General features: G+C 44.7%; 1 protein-coding gene across 4 annotated transcripts; it reads left to right on the top strand.

Moving 5' to 3' along the window:
* Positions 1 to 348: 348 nt before the first annotated feature.
* LOC121937056 (tRNA-dihydrouridine(47) synthase [NAD(P)(+)]-like) lies at positions 349 to 13,983 on the top strand. Of its 4 annotated transcripts, XM_042479888.1 has the most exons (17): positions 349 to 532; positions 2,124 to 2,570; positions 3,119 to 3,213; positions 4,244 to 4,441; positions 4,527 to 4,724; positions 4,810 to 5,068; positions 5,667 to 6,096; positions 7,229 to 7,272; positions 7,797 to 7,949; positions 8,469 to 8,585; positions 9,218 to 9,292; positions 9,899 to 10,009; positions 10,674 to 10,770; positions 11,638 to 11,713; positions 12,373 to 12,561; positions 12,834 to 12,962; positions 13,810 to 13,983. In XM_042479888.1, exons 1-17 carry the CDS (start codon positions 398 to 400, stop codon positions 13,889 to 13,891), a joined length of 2,835 nt encoding a protein of 944 aa, XP_042335822.1. In that variant the 5' UTR covers positions 349 to 397; the 3' UTR covers positions 13,892 to 13,983. The 4 variants fall into 4 exon arrangements, with proteins under 4 accessions (XP_042335822.1, XP_042335825.1, XP_042335823.1 ...); XM_042479891.1 differs by lacking the exon at positions 4,527 to 4,724 and having other exon boundaries at positions 4,244 to 4,483; XM_042479889.1 differs by lacking the exon at positions 8,469 to 8,585.
* The last annotated feature ends 1,373 nt before the right edge of the window (positions 13,984 to 15,356 follow it).

The following is a 15,356-nucleotide window of genomic DNA, read 5'->3' on the forward strand; positions in this document are numbered from 1 at the left end:
TGTGCATATGTGTGTGTGTATATATATATGTATACACTATATGAGGTAAATACTTGAGGTGTGTGCATATGTGTGTGTGTATATATATATGTATACACTATATGAGGTAAATACTTGGTGTGCGTGTGTATATATATGCCTGTATATACACTATATGAGGTGTGTGTGTATATACACACAAGCAGTCTATATGTCTGTACAACGTACACATATAGACATGCCATTGGCTCTCCAGGCAGGCAGGCGGCGATTGGCCCCGCCTTCCCTCAGCGCGCGCTCTTATTGGCTGCAGCGGCTGCCGGTCTTTTTTATTTTCTTTACTCCTTCGACGCAGTAGCGGGGGGGGGGAAAGGTGGAGGAGTCGCTGCTTCCGGTTCCGGTGTGGAGAAGGAGAAAAATGGTCGGAACGAGGAGGATGAAGAGCAGTAGAATGCAGAGCCCTGAAGGGAAGCCAGGGCCGGACGCGGCGGCGGCCTCGCTAAGCCCGAGGAACCCCGAGGGAAGCGGAGGAGGCCCGGCCACGGACAGCCAGGTGAGGCTCCTCCTCTCCGGGAAGAAAAAGCCGCCCTCATTGGTTGGCTGGGGAGAAGCCACGCCCACTCACTCTTCAGGGGGAGTGGCACACTCCTGGGGAGTTTAAGGGGCGGGGCCTATTTGGGGCACGCCCCCTCGCTCTCTGCTTTTTATACGTGTCTCATTTATAATGTGAATAATAATAATAATAATGATGATGATGATGATGATGTGAATAATAATAATAACGTTTATTTATGACGCCCTTTCCACCAAACGGTGGTACATGAAAACATATACAATAATAAGCAACCAATGAAATGCCACACTATAAAATCATAGAATAACATACCCATCATATGCTAAAAGCAGGTGGAAAATGGGGAGAGAGGCTGTTTTCTGCTCTCCCAGAAGAGTAGCATTCAGAACCATTGCATTCAGTTGATTTGATTGATGCTATCAGTAGAAGTACAGTGTCTACTCTAGACCAAGAGAAGTCACAGTGCCACACTATTCTGCTTTGGTCAGGCCTCATCTGGAATAATGCTGTGCCCAGTTCTAGGCACCACAATTCAAAAAGGATGTTGAGAAACTGGAGTGAGCCCAAAGGAGGGCCACCAAAATGGTGAAGGGTCCGGAAACCATGAAGCCCTATGAGGAACAACTTAGGGAGCTGGGGATGTTCAGCCTGGAGAAGAGAAGATTGAGAGGTGATATGATAGCCCTGTTTAAATACTTGAAGGGATGCCATATTCAGGAGGGAGCAAGCTTGTTTTCTGCTGCTCCAGAGACTAGAACCCGGAGCAATGGATGCAAGCTCCAGGAAGAGATTCTACCTGAACATTAGGGGGAACTTCCTGACAGTAAGGGCTGTTCGACAGTTTAACACACTCCTTCCTCAGAGTATAGTGGTGTCTCCTTCCTTGGAGGTCTTTAAGCAGAGGCTGTATGGCCATCTGTCGATGGGGATGCTTTGATTGAGAGTTCCTGCATGGCAGAAGGGGGTCAGACTGGATGACCCTCAGGTCTAGTGAGGCCAGGGCTTCCCCTCAGGTCTTTGCAGGCTACTGCTCTTCCTTGACAGACTCTCTTCCAACTCTAGGATTCTATGAAATGACAAGAAAAAAATGTCCTAGTAAATTCATCCCTTCATATTTGCAGCTTTGTTATTTGCAGATTTGGTTATTCTCGGATTTGATCAATATGTTCTCTCTAGCAATATCTAGGTCCTCCAGGGCAACTCTATGGTCAACTTGAACTAAAGGTTGCACTGAAAGACCTAGAAATTCCTAGAGAGAATACTCTACTAGGCATTTGTAGCTCCTCCAGTGCAGTCCTATGGTCAGTGTCTATCGTACGTTGCACTGGAGGACCTAGAGATTCCTAGAGAGGTATCCTCTCAGATAAAAAGGTGGTGTTTTTGTTATCTGCGGTTTTCCCGTATTCACGGGGGTTTTGTGCCCTTAACCCTAGCGAATATGGAGGGACAAGTGTAGTTGATTTGCCTCTCCAACATTCCAGTCATCTAACATTATCTTCTTAGGGGTTAACCTAGTCCCCTTTAACAGGGGACTATTTTAAAACAAAACAAAACACTATTCTTTTAACAGGACCTGGAGAGAGAACCGGGTAAACCACCCGAGGATGCCTCCGTGAAACCCACCGAGGAGAAGGCCCCTGAGGAGGAGAAGCCTCTCCTGAAAGCATCCATGAAGGAGCCTGAGCTGAAGAATATTTCCCCCGAGGGCAGTGGTGACGGTGGAGGAGAGGGACCCCCGCAGCCGGAGGTCAAGCCTCTCAGCAAAAGACCCTTGGCGGCAGAGTCCCCCAAGCCCAGTCCCAAAAAGGCCAAGAAGAGCAGCCCTGATGGCGACAATACCATCTCCACTGCCTCCCCACAAGCCTCACACGCAGAGGAGAAGCCAGTCAAAGAAGAGCAGCACCCTGAAGCCAAAGCTGAGCAGGCCAAGCCAGAGAGCCAGCCTGAAGCCCTCAAGAAGCCTCCAGAGCCAGTGGAGGAGTCCAGTAGGAAAGAGGAAGCCTCTCTGAAATCAGAGGTGAGGGTCTCTTTCACTTACCCCACCCAGCAGCCACCCTCAGACCCTGTCTCCATGAGACCAACAGAGCTGCTCTCTTCAAGGGGGTGACATTGATCCAGGCATTGGTTCTAATTTTATTTATGAATGGAAACTGGGTTTTTGTGTGTATGTGTGTGTGTGTGGGGGGGGGGGTTCTTTATCATCTGAGTGTTGGACTAGGACTCTGAGAGACCAGGGTCCAAATCCTTGATCAGCCACAGAAACCCACTGGGTGTGAATCCTGGTCAAGTCCTACTCTTTCAGTCTCAGAGAAAAGCAATGGCGACAAACCTCTGAATAAATGTTGCCAAGAAAAACGCACAATGGGGACGTCATAAGTCAGAAATTACTTGAAGACATGCAGCAGTAGCAACAACAACAATAGTCGCACACTGGGGAACACGGAGAGGAGGATGGGAGGGAAGTGGGCACCACCTGTCTTTCTCTCTGACGCATGAACTGTGGAGGTTAATATTTTCTTTCTTTCTTTCTTTCTTCCCCTTCCCTTTTGCTGGTGGGGTGTGAAGTCTGCCCCATCAGGTCCTTCCAGCTCCAGCTCAGACTCTGGTTCTAAGCTCCCTCAGAGCTACAGCCAAGGTGCACTGCTGTTTGGAAAACCCAGGTGAGTCTCGATGTCCATTAAGCATTACCTTGCCTGAGTGCAGCCTCATTGATAGTGTTAGTGGAAATGACTAACTGCGAGTATGTGTATGGAAAATTAAATAAATAGGCAGATATATGCGTAGATCAATGGATAAGAGAAGAAATGAAAGACAAGTTATTGTAGCACCATGTGGTGTGTTTGTATCAATGCAAGTTTTGGGCCATTTTATTCAATATACAGTTCCAAAAAAAGTGATGCTAACTTGTAATTGAATAGGGAAGTTCTTGCTTTGTAAGCAGGCAATACCAAGAACTGGTAAATCTAGTTGTCAGTGTTTGGAGGCAGTTCTGGATGTACAGTTTTGTAATATTGTGGCATGTTTCATTGGGTTTGTGCTGTTGGGTTGCACTTAATAATAAAGCATTTCTGTTGCCCTGAGTATATTTCTGTTGTCCTGAGTGCAACTTGCCCAAGGTCATCCAGTGGGTTTCCACAGATGAGTGGGGATTCGAACCCTATTCTCTAGGGTCCTAGTCAAAATGCTCAGTCCACTACACCGCACTGATTTTCTAGTAATGAGGTCTATCCACCGAAAATAAGGTTTTCCTCTTTTCCACACCTGGAAGTGCTGTTACTGGCGACTGGAAGTCCCTTCTGATTACTCTTGGGAGTGGTTTGGGATAAGCCATAAAGAGTGTTTATGGGGAAGACGTGAGGGAAGGCTGGAGAAATAATGCTCAAAATGGCAGCCAGTGGAATAGCGTTGGTTCATGATCCATTGGTTGCCAGTCTGCAGAGTTTCCAGGATAGAAAGAAACCAATCTATGATACATTGTGGAGGGTGGACAAAGAGACAGTCCTCCACATTAGACAGCACGAGGTGTACTGTACTAGATGATATTTTAAGTCCTTTTTGAGGCTATTTTTTGTTCGTTTTTTTAAATTGGGATTTTCTGGCAAGCTCCCAATGTAGCATAATTTCCGCCCCTGTAGACAACATGGTACAGTATATTTAGAGAGTTTTAAAAGCAATCTTCTTCTCTTCTAGGCGTGTCCCTACTGCAGCCGAGTTTAGTTTCCGTATTGATTGTGGCAAAGATTTGGGTAAGAGCAAAAATGGCGGCCAAAGCAGTACAAAGAAGCTCGACAGCATGAAGCCGGTTGTACCTCCCACGAAGCTGTGGCCCTCAGAAGGAGACGGCAAGAAAGGAAACCTGCCCAAAATGAGCGAGAAACCTGATGCTAGGTTTGGGAGAAACCTTAATAAGATGCCCTTGTATACAACAAGGTATATCCCCAGAGATATAACAAGCAATCCTTTTCTATTCCAGGTGTATCCCTACTGCAACCAAGATTAGTTTCAATGCTAATCAGGACAATGATTTTGGTAAGAGTAAAGATGGGGACCAAAGCAGTCCAAAGAAGTTCAACATCTTGGAGCCGGGTAAACCTCCTGCCAGGCTGTGGACCTCAGAAGGAGATGGCAAGAAAGAAAGCCTGCCAAAAATGAGCAAGGAACCTGAGGCCAGGTTTGGGGAAAACCTCAATAAGATGTCTTTGTAGACAACATGGTATATCCACAAAGTTTTAACGAGCAATCCTTCTTTATTCCAGGAATATTCCTACTGCGATCAAGTTTAGTTTCCGTATTGATTGGGACAAAGATTTGGGTAAGAGCAAAAATGGTGGCCAAAGCAGTACAAAGAAGCTCGACAGCATGGAGCCAGATGAAGCTCCTGCTGAGCTGCAGAACTCAGAAGGAGACGGCGAGAAAGAAAGCCTGCCAAAAATGAGCAAGGAACCCGAGACCAGGTTTGGGAAAAACCTCAATAAGAAGCCGAAGAAGGATATCCTATGCTTTGGAATAGGGAAGGTAAAGTTTATGATCAGTTACTGACATTGCTTTTAACTGTTTGTTTCCTGCCAGCTTTTCCCTTTGAGAGGTGTGCCAGATCAGCTAGAAAAGAACAGCAAGAGTAGAAAAACTCAAAAGGCGTGGAGTATTATTTTTATGTCGACAATGCAACGATTCTCCCCCCTCCAAAAAAAAAAGATCAGGGATGGGAACATGGCGTGGGAGGTGTGCGACTTCCAAGCCTGTTTTTTGTAGGAGAAAATTTTAGTCTAATCAGTCTATTCACTCCCTTTAACTTCACATTGCAGTTCTGTTTAATAAAATGATTTTTGTATTATATCCTTGAGCCTCTGAGAATGGTAGAAAAGGCATGCTTGAGCTCAGATCCACAGTACCTGTAATAGCAACCATTATTCAAAGGAAGCAGTGTCCAATGGTGGGATTAGACAAATAAAATCTCATAAAGTAACTATGAGGCCATCTGTACAGTCTCTGCCATTGATGCCATAGCAGTGTGGCAGGAGGAGGTCTTCACATTTGGTGGTAGTGGTGGGACAGGGGGATGGGGTTCATACCACTATGCTCTTTTCCTAGCAGCATGTTTCTCATGTTGAAGGACATTCCGTGTTTCTTGGGCCCGCTGAGGGGTTTCCCAGATGACATTGAGGAATACATGGCCGCAAAGCCCCCGGACCTCGGAGACAGCTGCATCCACTTCTCGCAGTTTGGCAAGTGCCAGTATTGGGTCACTTGCCGATTCGCCAGTGCCCACTTAGGAGAGGGCTACCAGAATGTGGTCAACGAAGAGCTGTGGAAGAAGTGGGAGGGAAGATCTGCGGTGAGGAACAAGCTGATGATTCCAGGCTCTGGCTACATGATACTGAAGGATTTTCCATTTACAAAGTCCAGAGACTACCTTTTCTGCCTCAACAAAGCCAATCAGCCAGTGAAGGGCGCCAAAAAAAAGACTGGGACCTCAATTCTCAAACCAGCTGGTGTCCTGACAGACGAGGACCTCATAAGGCTGAGGCCATGTGAGAAAAAAAAAGGTATGTGTACTGGGAAATAGAGCAGGCAATTTATCCCGAGTTGGAACCACTTTCTTCTCTGTCTGGGCCTTGATCCCAGGCACAGAGGAGGCACAGAAATGCCACATTGAGCCTTTGTCCCTTGTGTCAGAAACCTATTTCTTTCTGGAACTTAAGAACCAAAATGACCCTTTGGGAAGAATTCAGTCTAGAGCAAAATCTCCCAGGCAGCTTCCTTCTGAAGGTGTCACTTCCAACGGTTGTGATTAATCCTCCATCATCCCAGCTGCTTTTTAAATGTCACAGTTTCTCTCTCCTCCTCCCATTTTTCCTCTTCGTCCTCAGTTGCCTCTCTTGTGGCACACAGAGTTCAAAAAGTGAAAAATTAGTTTTCATTCCATTAATTCAGAAATGGAGAAGTAGATAGAATGTTGCCCTTCCCAGTAGTCTCAGGCAAAGGCAAACTAATGCAGCCTCTCCTATTCAAGTGATCTTCATTTTCATTAATAAGGCTTGCCATCTTCACCCCACTCTGCTCTTGCTTTGCCACGTGTGCCAGATTTCATCTGGGAAATGTTGAAGGTATGTTGGGGTAGGTAGATCAGCGACTTTCCTGAGCTGATATTATTTATAGTTGCTGTAGAGCAGGGATTCTGTTGAAAGACCCATTTGGGAGCATCTACCTTCCCTGCTTCATTTCATTTTCTCAGCCCTGATATGGTGGAGATGCTCATCTATGTTCTAGCCAGGTGCATTTTGGAAAGGGAGCTTGCTTGCAAGAATGCCATGGAGAGCCTTGTCAAAGGCGTTTCTGAGATCAAGATATACTGTACTATATCCGCAACATTCCCTTCATCTACCAAGCTGGTGATTTTACCAAAGAAAGAGATCAGATTGTTCTAGCATGACTTGTTTCTCTGAAACCCATGTTGACTTTTTGTGATTATGACATTGCCTTCTAGATGTTCACAGACCCTCTGTTTAATGATCTGCTCCAGAATCTTTCCTGGTATTGATGTCAGACTAACTGGATGATAATTGTTGGGATCCTCTTTTTTTCCCTTTTAGTCATGTGGAAGTTTGGTTTGCCTCTAATGCCTCATTCCACACGTTCATCTTTCCTTTGCTCTTTTTTCTCATTGTCTTCCACAGCTGGATCTTCAAGGCAAGCTTTATTTGTCTCCGTTAACAAAGGTAAGTCAGGGTTCTGTTCGCTCTAAGACAGTTTTGCTGTCTGATAAACACTGAATCTCAGGACATGAAGTAACTTTTCTCAGAAGGAAGTATATTGGTTGGGAAACCACAGTGACGGAAGGAGAGAGCAGCAGAGATTTAGAAGGATGCGTAACCCTTGTTACCAAGAGTTGCACTTGGAATTCAGCTTGCTCCTAATAGCAAATATGAGTGATGACTCCTGCAGAAATGATGCCCAAACAGGGCCAATGAGGAAAGTGGGTGGAAAAGAGAGCTTTGAATAAGTATAGAAAATTTATCCTAAAAACTAGTCTACCCACAGCAAGCTGGAATTCCTCTCCCTCACCCTGCAGTTCTCAAAATGGTGACTGTCTACTTCAAGAATCCGTGAAAACAGCTTTGGTTTCTGGAATAATTCAAAATTCCAAATAAGGGAAATTCAGCCTGTTTTTTCTTACTCTGCAGGTAGGTTCCATGCAAGCCATGAGAGTGCAACTGATTTTGTCCTATCTCTTGGATTTCAGTGTGGCTTTCTTCCTTTCCGGAGGATATGCAAGCGGTTCGGAGCGGACATCACCTGTGGAGAGATGCTCCCTTGTATATTGTCCCCGGATCAAATGCCGGGTGCTACGACTTATCTGCACCGCCATGAAACGGAGGATTTCTTTGGCATTCAGGTAGCTCAGGAGGTGGAGCTCACCCGATAGCTGAGTCTTAATACCTCTTTTCTTTCTCTGCAATCCCTCTCAAAATGGTGAGGAAGACAATGGTATACGAGGGATCTTCCCTCCTCTTACAGGCCCGATTCTCAATATCCTTCTTGGATATCCTTCCTGGTTTGTCAATATCCTTCATGAACTGGATACAGGATTCCAGGTGAGGTCTGACTGAAGCAGAACAGAGTGGGGCTATGGCTTCTTTTGATCTGGTTGCTAAATCCTCTCAATAGAACATGTAACCCTATTGCCTTTTGGGGTCCAGCCAGCCAAACCAGAGTTTGTGATAAGCTCTTGCCAGATAAGTGAGGTAAGTGAAGTAGTTACTCATTAGGGTTGCCTGAATGGGCATAAAAGTGGGAAAAGCAGAGTTCTTAGGCTTGTCTTTGTTACTTGGTGTGACACCTCCAGGTGTGCTTGATGTGCTTTTGTGAGCTTGCCATTAAGGCCTCTCTTGACTGTCATCCTCCTACTCTGCAGCTTCAAGAAAAGGCTCCCAAATACATGATCAGATACGCAGACCTGCTCAACGAGACATCCCAAGTGGATTTTGTGGAAATTAACGCCGAGCATCCCCATATGTTGAATTATTTAAAGGTAGCCAGTTGCATCCCTAAAACATCTTGCAAGTACACAACTCTTTTGTGTTTTTATTTCTGGATAGGAAACTGTTGGGTGTCTCAGGGACTTTGGAGGGCTTCTTGCCTCCTGACATCCCTAAAACCACTCAGGTAGAGTCAAAATGTGGTAAAATTCCCTATATTCCAAAATGGTGAGATGGAGTGTAGAAGGTTTCTTGTTAGACAGTACAGTTGGGACCCCCACATTTGTAGCTTTGATATTTGCAGATTTGATTAATACATTGTCTAGAAATCTCTAGGTCCTCCAGCATTACTCTTCTGGATGTTGATCACAGAGTCACACTTGAAAACCTAGAGATTCCTAGAGAAAACACTTCTCTAGGCATTTGTAGGCCCTCCAGCCCAATTCTATGATCAACTGCCAGCAGATGTTGACCATAGAGTTACACCAGAAGATGTAGAGATTCCTAGAGAGGGAGTTTGCAGGTTAAAAAATAGTGTTTTTTCATTTATGTTTTTTCCACTTCCCTGAGGGTCCTGCGCCCCTAACCCCAGCAAAGGTGGAGGACCCACTGTAGTGAGAAAACACTCATGTTCTTTGAGAGCATGCATCAGCTGTGTCTCTCTTTGTCTTTTCTTGTCTTTCAGGGAGGAGACTCAGGAGAGAAGTCCTTAATAAACAATCCTGGTTTGTTTGAAAACATTGTCCGCGGCTTGGATTACGTAAGTTAGGATGAGTTCCCAGGTTGGCAGAAACCTCTCCTAATCTCATTTCCACATTCTGTCCACCTTTACATTGTCTGCATTTATTTCCGCCTCTATGGCCCAGCCATCAGGGTGATATGGGGTCAGAGGGGAAAGGAGCAGAGCCTTCTCTGCTGTGATATCCTAGATAGGGAATGCTTTGCCCTTGGAGGCCTGCTGTGTGCCTACATTGCTGTGAATCCATTACAAATGAAAACATGGTTATTTACGAAAGCTTTCTTGGCCTAATTGATTACACTACACCGGCTCTCTTGGAAAGAAGTCCTCAGCCAGAGCCGGCATGCTCAGATTTTTAGATAGAGGGTGGTATAGAAATATTTTAAGAAATAAAATAAATATGGAAAAGCACAAGGCTGAGGCAAGAGCCATAGGGATGGTGCACGGCATTCACCCTTGCTTTCTGCTTTCACTAAAAGCGAGGGATCCCTGAAAAGGAGGCTCATTTTTATTCCTCAGCTCTTGAAGAATCCTTGTGGAGAGAGGGAGGCTCAAATTTTATTTCAAGCAGTAAACTGGTTCCTGCCTGATGCTTCATGTTGCATCATTTTTCTCTTTTGTTGTCAGGTCTTGGATGTTCCCGTGACAGTGAAACTCAAGACTGGGATAAATAATACAAGCAGGCTGGCTCACACCCTGATTCCCAAACTCCGGGACTGGGGAGTTTCTATGGTCACGGTATAGTAGCCATCTTGTCTCTTTCCTCAAGCCTCCTTTGGATGCTGTCAAGGTGAATTTGAGTTAGGGTGACTGTCTGAATGAGAGACCTGGTTGTGACTCTGTGAATGAGAGACACCCAAGACCCCCTGTCACCAACAGCACAGTAAGAGCTGTTCGACAATGGAACACACTCCCTCTGAAAGTAGTGGAATCTCCTCCTTTGGAGGTCTTTAGATGGCCATCTGTTGGGAGTGCTTTGATTGTGAGTTCCTGCATGGCATATTGGACTGGATGGCCCTTGGGGTCCCTTCCAGCTCTGTGATGCTTTGATTCTCTTTCCCTAAAAACCTAAGGGCAGATATGATTTCCTTGATGGAGTCTGTCTACTTCTGATGGGATCTTCCTTTCTTTTCCTGCTGCGTTCCATTTTACTGAGCACTCTCTTCTTTTCCAATTTATTTATATGCCGCCCAGTCACTGGGAATCCAGGCAGCTTACAACAGAGGGGATAATAGATAGTTCCCTGCCCTCAGGCTTACAATCTAAAAAGACATGACACAAAAGGAGAAGGGAATGGTGGGGGGGGCAATATCCCTGTTTAGTCAGAAACATGGAGGTTCAAGTGCAGGTTCTTGTATGGATCTATTCTGTGGGAATAATTCCACTCCTCTGACCCTCTTAGTTGCATGGCCGGTCATCAGAGGGCCTGTACCAAAACCTGGCAGACTGGGAATACATAGGAGAATGTGCAAAACTCTCTGCCCCAATGCCTCTTTTTGGTAGGTAGTTTTTATACAACTTTTTCTTCATTTCTTTGTATTGGTTGGACCAAGGCATGATGGAGCTGTGCCTAGGTGCTCTTCTTCCCTTTTGGAGGCCAGAGCAACAGCAGTTGGAACATGGAGGGAACACTAGCCTCTGGTCCAAGGCAAGATGAAGTTGTGCCTAGCTGCTCTTCTTTCCCTCAGAGGCCAGAGCAATGGTGGTTGGAAGAAGGAGGAAGGGCCTCTCACCAGGCCCTGGACCCAAGGCAAGATGGAGCTGTGCCTGGCTGAGCTGTAAGACAGCAAATGGGCCAGTGAGCCATTCCAGTTGCTAGCATGCTCCTCCTTTGCCCCTTCAATTTGTTAGATCTTAAAGCTCTTGACTAGGATATTTCCTGCTTCTAGCAAATGTGTTCCTAATGTGTCTCCATTGTTCCTCAAGCCACACAATAAACACTTAGATTTTTAAATGCTTATCTTTAATGCTGAATGTGTCAGGGCAGTTTGGTGGCTCCATGGAGAAGCTTCCTGCCTCAGTCCTCAAACAGAGCTGTCTTCCAAGTTCTCCCCATGCTCTTTTTCTGTCCAAGGAATTCTGAATAGCTCTGGCCTGTTTCATACATCCTAGGCTGAAATTTTACTTTTTAAATATACATATTTAAAAACAAAGAGGTCCTTTGGACTCTCAAAGGAAAGTTAGACTAATGGGAGTGTCATTAGCAGGCAGGATGAAGGATGGAGTGCAGACCAGAATGCATCTGATTATTAGACAGGAAACTGAATGTACAATTCTGATCTATGTGGCTTGAAATGAGCTTTTCACCACTGAAAATTTTAGCATTTTCTGTTAATCCCTGTTTTCTTCCCTTCCTTCTGACGCAGGAAACGGGGATATCTTCTCTTTTGAAGATGCCACTCGAGCCATGGAGATCGGTGTTTCAGGCATTACAATTGCTAGGCAAGTACCGCTTCCTCTTCTACAATAGTATTGCATTAATGGGTAGTTGGGGAAAGGAATCCCAGTAGAGAACAGCACTGTTTATTTTCAGTCTTTCATAATTAGGCTCTTCCAGAGATTCTCCGCTTTGTGTTACACTGAATTGTTCATACTTTTTAAAGATGATGCCTGATTCTCCAGATAAGGTCTTTTTCTCTTCATCTCACCACCATCACCAGACAGGGCCATCTCTTTAGTTGCTCCAAGACTGCAGGACCCTCGCAGGACGTCCAATTGACATTTTTAGTAATTCCCTTCTGCCATTTTATTATGGCAAGCCTTTGGTTTTTAACTTGTTGCTGCAGGTACTGATCTTAACGTTGGTGTTAGTTGGGTCTTCAAGGATAGCGGAATCCACTAATGAGATGCTACAGCTGAGAAGGCCCTGTCTTGTGTAAACCCCCCCCCCCATCGTATTGGCTCGGCTACTGGGAGATGACAGAGCGCCCCTCCAGCAGATCTGTGTTTTGAGGAGTATATAGGCAGTGGCAGTATAAAGCCTGTGTATATTAGCAGGGGCATACATGCAAAACTAAAACCTTTGGAAGCATTCATGTGCCCATTTCCAAAATGGTGTTACTTTTTCCTTTTGTCCTAGTAATTTTTATTCCTGACTACAGGGCAGCTCTCATCAAGCCTTGGATCTTCACTGAAATCAAAGAGCGGCGGCACTGGGACATCTCCGCACGGGAACGGCTGGACATGCTCAAAGACTTTACAGACTTTGGTCTGGAGTACTGGGGATCGGACAATACGGGTGTGGAGAAGACCAGACATTACCTGTTGAATTGGCTTCCGTTTCTCTGCAGGTTAGCAGATCCTTTTGGGCCTCCTGCTAAGCTCCCCCATGGAGTATCCAAGGCTGGCCCCAGTTTGCTTTGGATAAATAGAACCTCAATATCTGAACTCTCCAGAGTGGAGGAGTGGTTTGAACATTGGGCTAGGACTCTGGGAGGCCAGCATTCACATGCCCACTCTCTCAGCCTCAGAGGAAGGCAGGCAAACCCCCTCTGTACAAATCATGCCAAAAAAGCCCCATGATACATTTTCTCCCTCTCTCTCTCTTGCTTCCTTTTGGCAGGTACATCCCAGTTGGATTACTTGAGCGCCTTCCTCCGAAAATGAGTGACCAACACCCTGGCATTTTGTATGGAGACTATCTGGAAAACTTAATGTCAAGCGAAATGATCAAAGACTGGGTGAAGATCAGGTAATAAGGGGCACTGCATCTCAGCCAATCCTTCTATGTTGTTACGTTAATCATGGAGATTCCTTGTCTGGGGCAGAGCGATATTGGAACATGTGGGGCTTTTCCTTTTCTTTCCAATTTGGCCTTGGTTGCAAAACAGATGAATAAAGGGTCTATTATCAGGGATGGGGAGGTCTCCATGGGTCATCTGGTGCCAAGGGATAGATCTTGAAGTTAATCTTTTATACATGCATTGAACTAGGGAGCAAATTAATCAGCATCTGAACCTTTCCAGCTATACTAGCGCCTTTCCAAAAAGGATTACAAAATCATGTGTATTGTTGTGTTAAAGGAGGCAATCATGGACTTATGGAGGCTTCCAAATTCTAGGGCAGCCCCAGAGGGAGAACATTGCAGCAGTCAGGCCGAGGGTTTACAAAAAGAATACGATGGAGGGAGGGCCTTTTATCTTCCGAAAATGGTGCCATACGGTATCATTATTGAAAAGTGTTGTATTAGTGAAGTACTCTAAAATGAAGGGACTTAAAGGGAGGTACTCTTTCCAAGCTGAGACAGTGGATGGATTTATCTATGGAGGGAAGGAGGGAGTGGTACAAAGGTGCGCAACCATATTGGGGGGGGGGGGGGAAGGAGCTTTGGTGCCCCAAAGCGAAACAGAGGAAAATCTTTAAAAAGGCACCAGGCTATAAGTTATTTCTTGTTCTTTCCATGGCTCTCCTTACATAGCAAAGGGAGAAAAACGATCTGTCACTTGCTCAGTATTGTTGCAGATGCGTGAAACTGGAAGAATCAGATCTGTACACTAATGTTTTTGCCCTTCTTCCTCTTCTTCTTCCTCTTCTTCCAGTGAGATGTTTTTAGGTAGGGTTCCTGATAATTACCGTTTCGAGCCAGCACACAATGTCGATGCATACCTCAGGAAGCTGTAGCAAAGCAAGACCTTAATGCTGCCTCTGCTTGAGGCGTCCATGTACATGTTGTGAATCCTTCATTTCCAGGCATTAAAAATGTGTTCTATTTATGTATGTGTGCGAGTGTTCTTGCCAGATTTAAGTGTCTTTAATGGCTCTCATTGGGCAAGAGCTTTTTGCAAAGAAAAATAAAGATAAAATTATATATATGGAATTATAGAATCATAGAGTTGGAAGAGACTGCAAGGGCCCCTGCCATGCAGGAAATACATATATATTAATGACACAGTGTATAGTTCATATAAAAATGGACGTAAAACTGCTTGTACCATGCACAAATGTGCCAATTCAGGTAGAGTGGGCATATATGTCTACAGATGTATTGTTTAATACCAAGGTGAGGCTTCTCCATGCCATTTTATTCCCCATTTCTAAGCATGTTGCTTTGGGCAAATCACACTCTCAGCCGCTGAAACAATTCTTGCCCAGAAAGTCCAGTGATAGGATCAACTTAGGGTTGCCATAAGTCAGAAACTACTTGGAGTCTCACAACAGTTCATAAAAACACAATCTTGAATAAAAGTATTATATATATGTGTGTGTGTGTCTGTCTGTCTGTAATGATATACATGTGTCCATGGCCTTAGGGTTTGCCATAAGTCAGAAATGGCTTGAAAGCACACAACCGTAGTTAATAAATACACACCTCCTATAGAAATTGGTTCCTCTTTTTATACCAACCCAGAATCATGGCTTCTAATACATTTATTCAGCTAACTTATCTAGGTAATATAAATGTCCTAGATGTCCTACCTAAATGTCCTATTTTCTCTTTACATGACGACTTGAAGGCACACAACGGTTAATAAAAACACACTCTTGAATCAAAGTAGGCTATTCTAACTATACAGTATATACATATTATATATACATTTGTGTGCATGCAATGCTATACAGTGGGCCCTTGTTATTCACTGGGGTTTGGTTCCAGGACCCCTTGAGGATAACAGAATCCATGGATGCTCAAGTCCCATGAATTACAGTGGCATAGTAAAATGGTGTCCCTTATATAAAATGAAACAACCAAGGTTTGCTATGTGGTATTTATTTAGTTTTGGAATATTTTCAAGCTGTGGATGCTTGAATCCGTGAGTGAAACATCCGTAAATAAGGAGGGCCGACTGTATATGTATCTGTGGTTAGGGTTGCCTTAAGTCGGAAATGTCTTGAACGCACCCAACAGAGTTAATAAGCACACGCTATTTGAATAAAATGACATTTATTATAATATGTATTGTGTATGGATTTTTTAGGGTTGCTGTAGGGTCAATGTTGATGTCAAAGAATAGACGTCTGCGAAAACACACACGGCGTGATATATGTGTATTTTCTTACTGTATTTTTACAGCTTGTGACTCCTGTCGTGGAGTTTCCTTGGCAAGGTTTATTCAGTTTTTGAGGCTGAGAGAGTGTGACTGGACCA

This window comes from Sceloporus undulatus, chromosome 7, assembly GCF_019175285.1.
Source record: "Sceloporus undulatus isolate JIND9_A2432 ecotype Alabama chromosome 7, SceUnd_v1.1, whole genome shotgun sequence".
NCBI lineage: Eukaryota > Metazoa > Chordata > Lepidosauria > Squamata > Phrynosomatidae > Sceloporus > Sceloporus undulatus.